This window comes from Rhamphochromis sp. 'chilingali' (assembly GCF_963969265.1).
Source record: "Rhamphochromis sp. 'chilingali' genome assembly, chromosome: 16".
Lineage (NCBI taxonomy): Eukaryota > Metazoa > Chordata > Actinopteri > Cichliformes > Cichlidae > Rhamphochromis > Rhamphochromis sp. 'chilingali'.
The window spans coordinates 14,653,065-14,664,689 of NC_137943.1; the positions used below are offsets into that span (position 1 = coordinate 14,653,065).

The 11,625-nt window shown below is 39.8% G+C and overlaps 2 protein-coding genes across 5 annotated transcripts; one reads left to right on the top strand and one right to left on the bottom strand.

Moving 5' to 3' along the window:
* The first annotated feature begins 31 nt into the window (after positions 1-31).
* cirbpa (cold inducible RNA binding protein a) lies at positions 32-4,565 on the top strand. Of its 4 annotated transcripts, XR_013974605.1 has the most exons (8): positions 32-187; positions 896-1,006; positions 1,110-1,216; positions 1,314-1,446; positions 1,532-1,664; positions 1,743-1,807; positions 4,167-4,258; positions 4,381-4,565. XR_013974605.1 is itself a non-coding variant. In XM_080907106.1 (7 exons), exons 2-7 carry the CDS (start codon positions 907-909, stop codon positions 2,316-2,318), a joined length of 552 nt encoding a protein of 183 aa, XP_080763232.1. In that variant the 5' UTR covers positions 32-187; positions 896-906; the 3' UTR covers positions 2,319-3,221. The 4 variants fall into 4 exon arrangements, 3 of the variants coding, with proteins under 3 accessions (XP_080763232.1, XP_080763233.1, XP_080763234.1); XM_080907106.1 differs by lacking the exons at positions 4,167-4,258; positions 4,381-4,565 and adding an exon at positions 2,305-3,221; XM_080907107.1 differs by lacking the exons at positions 4,167-4,258; positions 4,381-4,565 and adding an exon at positions 2,918-3,221.
* Positions 4,566-5,809: 1,244 nt separating this feature from the next.
* Positions 5,810-10,464, bottom strand: ndufa13 (NADH:ubiquinone oxidoreductase subunit A13). The gene is made up of 5 exons (XM_080907264.1): positions 10,321-10,464; positions 7,396-7,474; positions 7,226-7,297; positions 6,670-6,739; positions 5,810-6,037 (listed from the first exon to the last, which is right to left on the bottom strand). Exons 1-5 carry the CDS (start codon positions 10,412-10,414, stop codon positions 5,918-5,920), a joined length of 435 nt encoding a protein of 144 aa, XP_080763390.1. The 5' UTR covers positions 10,415-10,464; the 3' UTR covers positions 5,810-5,917.
* Positions 10,465-11,625: the final 1,161 nt, after the last annotated feature.

The window sequence follows — 11,625 nt, forward strand, 5'->3', positions numbered from 1 at the left end:
ATGCTGCGTCACCCTAACACAAGATGGCGCTGTTGGCGGCTGTTCTAATGGTCTGCCGCCCAAACAGCAGTAGAAGAAGGAGTGAGTACGCATTGCAGTGAAAAGCGGATCGCGCTCGTTCTTCTCCCTCATTCGACCTGCATCGCCGCTCCCAGTAACTTCCCTTACATCTCCGTGAGTGACAAAGGTAAACGCTTTCTCTTTGTTACGTGTTGTTTCTACACGTTGCAAGTTATAATCTTATTCATGCATCTATATTTGTAAAGTATGAAACGCATATTTTTTTCCAATGTGACCTCTTTCTATTGATTGAAACTATTTTTAACCGGCGTTTGATCGCTTTTTTTATTTGATCGTTTTAGAATGTTTTTTCGATGTGTAAATGCTATGGTGCACTTTGCAGAAATAGGTTAACCTATTTTTTCCCCCCATATTAATTGGGGTAGTTAGATAAGCTGCAAAATAAGGCAGCTGGCCACCCCTTGAGATGGCGCAAAGTAGCTCATTGAAACAAAAGCGTGTAGCGCGGTGCTACAAAATGGCGCTGGAAGAAAAACCGCCAGCTAATCCGCTAACGAAACTGCGCCACGTTTTCAGGCCCCAGGCCTAGGGTGACTCCATTTTGACTTTTGTCGACGATCATCGATTAAATATGACGTAGCTTTAAGATAAATTCAGATTTCATGGTCTGTTAAACGTCGGGAGGTATGTAGGCCATTACTACGCAATCAGTGATCGCCATTTTATGAAACTGCTCCGGTGACCTACTTTCTCATTGCGGCTAACCCTAACCCGACTGTGCGTGTCGACGGTTTTTCGCCGACAAAGGGCCCCTTTTCAGTTTTAAGGATTTGTGGGGAGACTTTTTTTTTTAATTGCTTTCAATTTTTTGTAGCTATAACAAAAATGTCGGACGAGGGAAAATTATTCATCGGAGGTCTGAGCTTCGAGACCAACGAGGACTCTCTGGCTGCGGCTTTCGGCAAATACGGAACCATCGAAAAAGGTAATTAAACCTCTTTACCCCTCTTGAGTATATAGTTTAAAATTACTTCAGACATCAATATTTTACTAAATATGTGGCCTAATCGGAATTTCTCCCTGATTAGTGGACGTGATCAGAGACAAAGAAACCGGAAGATCTCGCGGGTTTGGCTTCGTGAAGTACGACAATGCAGAAGACGCTAAAGACGCACTGGACGCCATGAACGGAAAGGTAAAAATCACGCTACTCAATTTATAATCGAATTAAAAAATATTTATAGTTAATGTAATTGTATTTATACGTTTTTACATTTCCTGTTGTATTGCAGACGCTGGACGGACGTGCTATTCGGGTGGACGAAGCTGGAAAGGGAGGGCGCTCAAGAGGAGGTTTTGGCTCTGGCCCACGAGGAGGCAGATTTAGCGGCTCCAGAGGGAGAGGTGGGCGTGGTTATTCCCGAGGTGCGACGTGGGAATATTTTTAAAAAGTTGAACTTAAAGGTTTATTCTAACACTATCGAAATTAAAACTGCTTTGTTTGTAATAGGTGGATATGGTGGAGACAGAGGGTACGGAGACAGGAGTTATGGTGACAGAAGCTTTGGTGGTGGAGACAGGAGCTTTGGTGGCAGTGGATACAGGAGTGGAGGATATTCCTCAGGTGGCTACAGAGAAAACAGGTAAATAATCGGAGCTTAAAATTGTTTAATGCACTTTATTTTTACTGTATTTTAAATGCAAGTTTCTTGTTTATATAGGGGGCAGGGTGGATATGGTGAGCGTTCAGGATCTGGATCCTACCGCGATGGATACGACAGCTATGGTAAGCATCAATAATATGTATTTCAGGTATTTGGGTGCATTTATGTTGGGGCTGTCTGTACAAAATCTAAAGGAACACTGAAAGCACATCTCAGTAACTGGCATAGTCAAACTGAGCAGCACTCTAATTTTTAAATACCTGCTTTAAGTGGCGGGTTGAGATGCTGTACACTCCAACACTGTAAATTGAGATTTCACAGCCCCAACATGGGAAGCCTATCACCATGTATGCCCCTCAGTTTTGTGCTTAACTTGATGCCTCTTTCCAAACGGTTGCCAGATTTCTTTTGTGCCCTTCTCTGACAAAGAGGCTGGAAACCATTTGAACCACTTAAAGCAAACCCCGAATTTCACGTGTTCTCAAATTGCGAGGAAGGCAAGGACCCCCTTATGCAAAAAGAGGGAGGGTTGTTAGGCGGGTTGAAAGGGGAATATTTGTAAAACTCCAGTGTTCGAACTTGCAGTGTCTTTACCTCTGTGCCCACTTCTTATCCTCAGCTACACATGAGTAAACATCTCCCTGATTCAAGATCTTCACTTGGCTGGCTGTTTTTCAAAGATGCGCTCCTCAAGAAAAATGTCCACGTGTTTGCTGACCTTAGTTCTGTAGTTTTGTTGTAATAGTTCAGCATCTTTAAAAAGAAGAAAAATGTAGCAATGGGTTTTGGTCATTCCTTATAAAACCTGTTACAAATTACAGTTAAAGAATCTTAACCATGCTTAATTGGACTCATTTCTCAAAGATCGTGCAACTAAAAGGCATCTGTAATCTGATACTGTAAAGTCCCATTTTTGGGGATCAAGACAGTTCTCAGTGTGGCTTTTCATTGAACAGCCACTACCATTGCTCTAAACTTTGTCCAGCACTTGAAGTGCTTCCTGATTTGATTCCTTTTCTTATATATTGCAATATCTGGGGCTTGTTTGTGTTCCTTATTTTCCCCCTCAGTCTCTGACTGACCTACCTCCTGCCAGGTTTTAAACTGAGAGGAAAGATATATGCTCATAAACAGACTTTTGGGAGACTTGATGCTAAATTCAAATTAATATTAAAAAAAGAGAAAAAAACCTTAGTTTAACTGAGGCTCCTGTTTGTTCAATTTCCCAAAAGAGTGAATTCCTTTCAGACTGGTGAACTACACATCCGAAGTGGCCGGCTGTTCATGAAGTTGCAAATTGCAGCATGCTACAGTCTGTCCAAGGTATCTTCTGTGCTCTGCTCAACATCTGCATTTTTAATGTGCTGTAAAATGGACTAATCTTGTTTAAAGTGATCGAGAAATGTAACTTTGTTTCCCTAAAGCTTATATATATCTCAAACCGGGAACAGTTTTGTACTTTTTGTTCTTTGTATGATCAACTTTATTTTGTCAGTTTGGCTTCATGGAGCCTATTAAACAAATTGTGGAAAATCATCATGATTGTTGCCTCTTAAAACAACCGCATGGGGACTAAAGCTGAGCGCTGTAGGCTCATTTTAATGTAATGCTGCGTGAGAACTAAATCATCTGCTTGATGCAATCAGATGGTGCCCATCTCTGGACTAAAGTCAACAATTTGGTAGGCTAGTCAAAGTTCTCAAAGCTTAAAAGGGAGGGGAGGGAAGGCTGTTACTGGGTATCTGTAAAGATCCACACAAGTTTAAAAGGGGGGGGGAGAGCACAGTTGAATCAAGTGAATCCTGTACATGTTAAACGATCCATGAGCCGAATGTTGTACCTACTAAGTGTGCTGATCAAACAAAGTGGCATATGGGGGAAGTTGGTGCCTGGTCATGTTCATGCTTCATTACGTTCAAGAGAGGTCAAGAGCTCCTTCAGTATCCTACAAGTCCTTGGAGAGTGAAGTGTTGCGCCTACCAACAAGTGCTCCTCAGAGATGAAAGCTGCTCTTGCCTAGTCAAATGTGAAGAAAGTAGGCCAGTGCACGTGAGGTAAAAATCTCCTTTTGCTTTGCTCACATCCTTGAAACTAAGTTCTCATTGTTGCCATGAATACCTTCAAGTTAGCTGCTGTTTAGTCCTCTGCTTCAGATGTCTCCTACAAACATCACAAGTCCTCTTACCTGATTCTAAAGTCCATTGGGAGGTGGGGTTTCTGTCTGGGATATTAGTGCTCCACCTTGAGTCCACCAAAAAAATGCATTGGTCCTTTAAGTCGGGTAGTTTTGTGCTCAGTCCACTTTGGTCACTAGTCCACAAATTTGCTCCTGTAATGTCCACAAGCCCCAATTCATGTGTAAGGTGTCTAGACTGCATTCACTTTTCCTTTGTACCTTATGTGGTGAGTCATTAATACTGCATGCAGTTTGACTTCAAGCATCAGTTGGCAGGTTTAATCCACCCATTTCTCCTCCTCTAGACTGAAAACTGACTGGATGCTTCAGTGGGTCTCGTCACAGCTGAAGTAGCTGGATTTTTAGGCTGCAAGATCTCATGCAGTTGCTGTATCAGGTAAGTTGTAAAGCATGTTGTTACTCAAAGCTTTTGGTGGTTTTCAGTTTTGTTTTGTTTTTTTTGTTTTTTTTGCTCAAAACTGGAATTTTGTCAGGCTAAATAAGATGTGTTTGTTTCAGGTCCAATGAGCAGTGGGGTGACTGTCAACACGAAGGAATCTCCCAAATTCCTGAAGCACATTTCCTGATGTTACAGTAAATGTCGCAAACTGGGAAAACAGCATTACAGAGCTGCAGTTGATAGACAAACCTGACTATGTAGTTTTGCTTTGGCTTGAAACGTGAATAAAATCTGACACAAAAGACCTTGCTGTGGTGTTTCTTTCTTTGTAAACACATGCCTGAGGATTTGCTTACTTTGAAACTCACATTGGCTTTTTATTTCTAAAGATATAGAGACATGTCAGAATGGTTTAAAGGTAGGAGGGGAAAGTAATGTAGTTGAGGAAATATTGTGTGCTTAAGTTTAATTGTCATCTTAAGGAAGATGCACTAGGGCCAGATATACATTTGTGTTTAAGTATGTAGGGTAATGGGTCATTGGTACAAATTTGTAAATAGCTGGATATGAATAGTGTGTAAAATACTACAATCTAATTACCCAGCTCATTGTCTTTGCAGTAGTCTGGTGTATGTAAGCCAATTTCAATTGGTTAACATCTCACTTGTCAAGCTGTTGTGTTTAGACACACTGATGCTACCAAGCTATTACTTGGTATTATTACATACTTGGTAGAGGTAATAACTAATACTTGGTCTTTGTAAGATTTGAAGGATTACATTAGAAGTTTAACGTGATATGAAGTTGAAATATAATCAATGCATCAGATATGGCAAAAGTGTAAGATGCAAATCTTGACTTATGACCCAATGTGTACGTGACAAATGCAGCCGACTGCGCACACTTACACACAGGCACATGAAACAAGTCCAGCAGGTTTTTTTACTATGCAAACATGAAGGCTGCTGGTTTGTCTTGTAAATTAGGACAAACAAGTTTAACAGGATGCACCGCTGTACTTTTTCTGTGGTTTCATAATGGCTTCATCTGAAAAGGTAATCGGACAACTTTGTCTTAATCTTCAGTGTAATTTGATCAGTGAAATAAAAGCTAATTACTACCTCAGTTTGGAAAGCTGATAATCAGGCAGTGGCTCACTTTTGTCAGTGTGCACTGACCTCCACACTGTAGTTCACCAAACTCATCTTCCTGTACTTGGCACACGTGTGGTGTCACATTTTACAAAGGAAGAGCTTCAGACTAGTAGATTTTGTGCTTGAGCACTGAGTTACATGTACTAAAAATACAAAATAAGGATTCATATTTAAATAAATATCAAGCATTTGGATGTCACAGCTGGTAGGTGTGTTAGTACTGTGCTAGTTCCTGTAGAAAAATAAACAGTCAACTTCATGAAATAAGAAATAAAGTACACTACATGGCTATAAAATGCAGTGGAGTAGAAGTATGACGATAAATATCTGAAACAGTACTGACATAAGTAGTTTTAGTTTCGCCCAAATTAAAGAACTGACACAGAAGCCAAGATCAGGTACAGAAAAACAGACACTTTAATTTGGAACATTTACAAGCTGAAGTGAACGACCACACAGGTCCAGGTGGAGGAGCTCGGGATGCTGGTGGTCTCGGTGGTGTTCACACGTACCACAGGAAGCCGAAACGCTTGTGCAAAAGCTCTTCGCGGGGCCTGAGGTTGAACAGCTCCTCTGACAGAGGGGTGACCCAGCGGTCTGTGTGAAAGACGCTCTCGCCAACCTGCACGGGTTAAAAAGATGCACAGTCAGCATCAACACAGGAACGCTGAAGTTCAGCGACAGACCTGAACTAAAATATAGATTCATTTGTTACCCTGTTTACTGAGTCTTATGTATTTTCACTTTGCATTTTTACCCAAACATACTTGGATTTTTGCAGTTTCCTTTATTTATTTTTTCCTTTCAGCTGCAGTAGTACGGGGTTGTTTAAATTGTGTCTCAGGTTAACCTTTGCATCTCAGCAGGCTCACAGCAAGTAAGGTAGGTGGGAAATCTAGATAAGTGTTATGCTTACAAAACAAAGCTGAAAATAATACTGTCGGTCAGTGCGTTTAAGAGGAAAAGTCAATCATCTTTTCTGTGTTGGACTGTACGCACCTATCTCAGCTAATATTTGTACGAAATGCAAATGTTTATAGTATGATTTTTCTTTGGTGTCTGAACCGTTTTAAAAATGAAAACATCAAGTATATTAAAAACTAATGAAAAGGCATCTATTAAATAATGTTGGACAGGTCATGAAAAATTCTTCTCTATAATTATATCATAAAGATGCTGTATATGAAAAAAAGTAATAAATGACTAAAAAATAATGAATAAGCAGGAGCAACTGATTTTTTTTAAACTTCTTACCTTCCAACCTGGAACGTCCTTCATGATGACTACCTCCTCTTCCAAGTTTTCCCTCAGCATCCGTAAGGTCCTAGCACAGAGACAACATTCAGCTCAGCATTTAAACAGCTGACCTGTGTTTGCAAGCTTAGGCAGTATAAAAGATGGACATAGTTCATGTGTCTGAAAAGGTCAATGGCCTTCAATCTGCATTCTTTCTAATGGACAGCAGAGGGCGACTCCTGTGCTTGAAAAAAAAAAAAAACCCAAAGCATTCCCAAATTCCTCTGAGACCCCAGTAAACACTTTCCTGATGTGTTTAGGGACTCAGTTTGTAGTTTGTGTTTGTACTGAACAAACCATTGAGGCCATTTTGTCAATGAAAGTCAATCTGGGAGTCAGGAAGGAGAAACACCTCAGTTTGAGGCTTCATAATAGACAATTACAGACCAACATTTAGGTGATCTAAACGTTGGTTGGCTGCCTATGTCTAACTATTATATACAGTCTATTGTTGTAAACACCATTGAAAGAAAAAAAAAAACCATAGTAAGCATGCACAAAAGTGCTCAGTCACCTTCGGTCATGCTCTGCCTGCAGCAGAGGCATCAGAGCTATCCTGGCTTCCAGCTCTTCAATCTGCAGTCGCCTGCAACACGCAAACACGCACACACAGTTTGAGACTGAGCAGTGCACACAGGTGTGACAGTAAGCAAAACCACATCACAATTCCTTGACATTTCTTACCTCCTCTCTCTGTTCCACTTGAATAGCCTCCAGTACCCAAAGACCATGATGCCAATGCCAATGCCAAACATACTATATCCTGCAGGTTAAAGAATGAATGAAGCAACAGAACATTATTGAGTATTAATGCACATTTTTAACATCTTTAAGTAGGTTTACATATGTATTAAAGCATTTACTATAATAATAGCTGCACAGGCTTATGCTGTTCTAACGTATTATACAGGAGAACTCATTGAAATATCCATCAGAGAATTTGCTTTTTAACAACATCAGACCCTGTTGGAGGAGCTGACATTCACATACGGTGTCACCTGCGTTCGGCCACAACTTTGGAAATAAATTCCCATCATTACATGTGGAAGATGTGGAAAACCTGAGTACGCTTCATTTTAAAGCAGTTTCACTGTGATATAAAGTCATCAGACTGCTACTGCTGACTGATGCCTCTTTGAGACTCATTTCAGATCTTTCTCGATACTGTCAAGTAAATGGTGCTAAAATTCAGTGTCCTGTACTGCCCTACAACGCCTTATAAAATTACTATAAAATGGATATTACCACATACTTTTTGGTATAGGGAGGAAAAATGTGTGAAAATTTCACAAACCAACTTAATGAGGTTCCATTAAAACATTTTTCCTTCTTTTTTTTTTCAGATTAACCCATTATTCACATGACGAAACTAATCTGCTGGAGTAACAAACAGGAAATAATCTTAATTTAACACTTAACATTAATATGTATAGCATTCTTACTGCAACCACTATCTAGTCATGGAGTTTAACACAGTGTTTATATGCATTTTATACTTTTTACACTTTATATTTTTACTTACCAGCCAAAAGCCAAGCAAGTAAGGTTTTACAACTCAAACGCAGGTGGGACAGTTTAGATAAAAGCGTCTAAAAGTCACTGTTTCTGTAGCTGCTGCTCTCTGAAACTCTTTGCAGTGCTTTTCAGTTGCAGTGTATTCTGATGTGTAGTCTTGTTGGCATTAAGTCTCTTTTTGGGTTCACATTAAAATAACTTTTATTCGTGGTCAGCTTCATTTGAAATCATCTATATAACGTTAGTGTCACTAAGAGAGTTTTGTACCAATTATTGTGCCCCAACGTAAAGAGCTGTGCAAAAGTCTTGAGGCGCGCCTGAGCTCTTTATATTTTCTTCCAAGGAGCCAGCCTTTCTCGTAATTTGCAAAGTAGTCTGACCAATCATTCTCCAGGCTTTCTGAAGGTCTATCCAAGCTTTTCTTTGGACATGGCTGCTTTTTCAATAATTTTCAGTCCTTGTACCTGACCACTGTCAAGGGAATGTTTCTTGTGTTTGTTAAGCCACTTAACACTGGCCTTTGAATAAATCAAAACACAAAAAAATGCACTTAACTCAAGGGATGCAACGGTGCTGTGTCTGCACATAACAGACAACTTACCAAAGAACACATTTTAAATTGTATCTTTATGCATTTTGTTACTAGCACCCTGTAACAAAAACCAATTGTTCATTTATATTCTTTTACTTGAATGTACAATAAAACTCCGAAAGACAACACTGTTTGATAAACATCAGATATTTTTGCACCGACAAGTTAATTGTCAAAGAGCTGAAAGCTTGGCATATTGTAGAATGTTGTGCAGTGTGCACTAAAAAACAAAAACAAAAAAATTCAGTAAACTTGATAAGTGGAGGACAACAGAGATGTCAGGTCTAAAAAAAAAATTTACAGCTCATGAACCACATCTGAAAGTCACCCCTGTAAGAAATGACACAGGATCTGAGAGATCAATCTGACCTTTCAACTAATCCATCTACTGTTTACTGAAGCCTAATCGCAAATTGTGTCAGCAGGCATTTTTAATACAGGTTAACAGAGGCACAAACGTTAGGTCTCAATGGTTGGCTGTCAAGAAGCCATTCCTAATAAAAGGAAACAGGGAGGAAAGGCTCAGGTATGTCAGATTACCCAAGAACTGGGCTGATCATCAGTGGTAACGTCTCTTGTAGAGTGATAAATCCAGATTTGAAATTTTAGCTTCAAATCAAGTCAACATGTAGAGAGGAGACCATGAAAGAGGTACATTAGAGTGTCTACAGTCATATGTAAAACAGGATATAGGCTCTGTCATGTTTTGGAGCTGCATTTCAGCCAGTGGTGTAAAGACCTTGTGAACACAGTAAAGAAGTGTGGTTGGATTCTGACCCATCGCGCAACACAATCTGGTCTTTTAGTATGTGCTGTAAATGCATGCCTGTATAAAAAAAAAAAAAAAACCCACAGTAGTGGAACACTATCAGCCATGGACTGGCCTCCCAAAAGCTCAGACCTCAACATTACTGATCATGTTGACTGAGAACAGAACAAAAGGGGACAGAAACACCCAAAGAAGAGCTTTGAATGCCCTTCAAGAAGTCTGAAGAAATATTCCTGAATACCACTTCAGACTACGCTGTCCTAAGAGATCATCTTAATCAATTAACTTAAACTTAATCAAGTAGTTGATTTTACGGCTTTAACACTGTTAACCAAGCAGCAAACGATAGAACAGCTAGAACAGTTTCATCAAATAAAACCTAACCCTCCGTTTAACAGTAGGCATTATCACTTTAACTGAACCTGCAAATTAAACGACTCCCTGTGTTAGCTAGTTAGCATGTCGTTCTAAACCTGTCAATAACAATTCACATTAAAATGTTGCTCTGCTGCAAAAACACTTGTACAACTGTTGTCGTGCTGTTAGTCAAGATGTTCCTTTTAATGACAAGGATAAATGTAAGACCCCGCATACACATTTTTATCTTAGCTTGGATCTTTGTATTTATGCTAACGGGTTAGCGTAACCAGCAAATATCACCTAAACTATCCAACATTTAACAACTGCTGAATGAATCTAAATGTCTGGCTACGTGAGCGTGTGGCGTATGTACCCGAAAGTCCTCGTTTCGGTAGATTTCTCTTATAATCAAAGGGAGCATAGCCTCCCGGAGGAGGCATGTCCTGCTTCACCTTGGACCCCGCCATCTTCCTCCAACCTCCTCCAAAACACGCCAGTGACGTCCCTGAAGACACTCTTCTTCGCTGGTAGAGAAAAACTGTAGCAGCGCTCCAGCGCCCCCACATGTTCGGACATATATTATATTATATTATATTATATTATATTATATCCAACTGTAATGTTAACATATATTTTATAAAAATGTTACATAATGTTCATTTTTTTATGTTGATGTGGTAAAGTGATAACTATAATGCAAATAACAGAATAAAAACATAAATATTCTATAACAAAGAAATGCCCTGAATCTGAGTAAAAGTACTTAAAAAGTGTATAGAAGCAAAGATGGATTTCCTAAAAACATCATGTTGCAAAAAATGCCAAAAGAAAAAAGCTTGTTGAAATATCAACAAGCATCATTGTTGCTTGTTGATATTTCCATTTCATCATGTGATTTCTTGCTGGCTTTGATTTTAGATTCACCTGTTTAATTTTGGACTGAAACACCAGAGGGGCCATTAGCTACGCCTCCCTCGTATCAAGTTTCAGAACTGCCTTAATTCTTCATGGCACAGATTCAACAAGAAGCTGGAAACATTCCTCGGAGATTTTGAGCCATATTGACATGACAGTATAAAATGGAATGTGGTGCGTTTCACCACATCCCAAAGCTGCTCTGTTGGATTGAGGTCAGGTGACTGTAAGGCCATTTGAGTACAGATGACCTGAGCTTTGTGACATGATGTGTTACCCTGTTGGAAGCAGCCATCAGAAGGCGGGCACACTGTGGTTTTAAAGGTACGGATATGGTCAACAACAATACTCAGGTAGGCTGTGATGTTTAAATGATGCACAGTTGGTACATTGGAGCATAAAGAGCACAGAGAATACATCCCCCACATCAAGACACCACCATCAGCCTGATCTGCTGATACAAGGCAGTGTGGATCCATAAATTCATGTTGTTTATACCAAGTTCTGACTCCAACATCTTAAGAAATCTTGATTCATCAGCCCAGGCAATATTTTTCCAATCTTCTATTGGCCAATTTTAATGGAGTCATGCAACCTGCAGCCTTAGTTTGCTGTTCTGATCTGACAGGAATAATACCTGATGTGGTCTTCTGCTGCTGTAGCCCGTCTGCTTCAAGGTTGGAGTGGTGTGGTTCACCGATGCTCTTCTGTAGCCCTTTGTTGAAATGAGTGCTTAAAGCTGTCTGGCCATTCTTTAGACTCC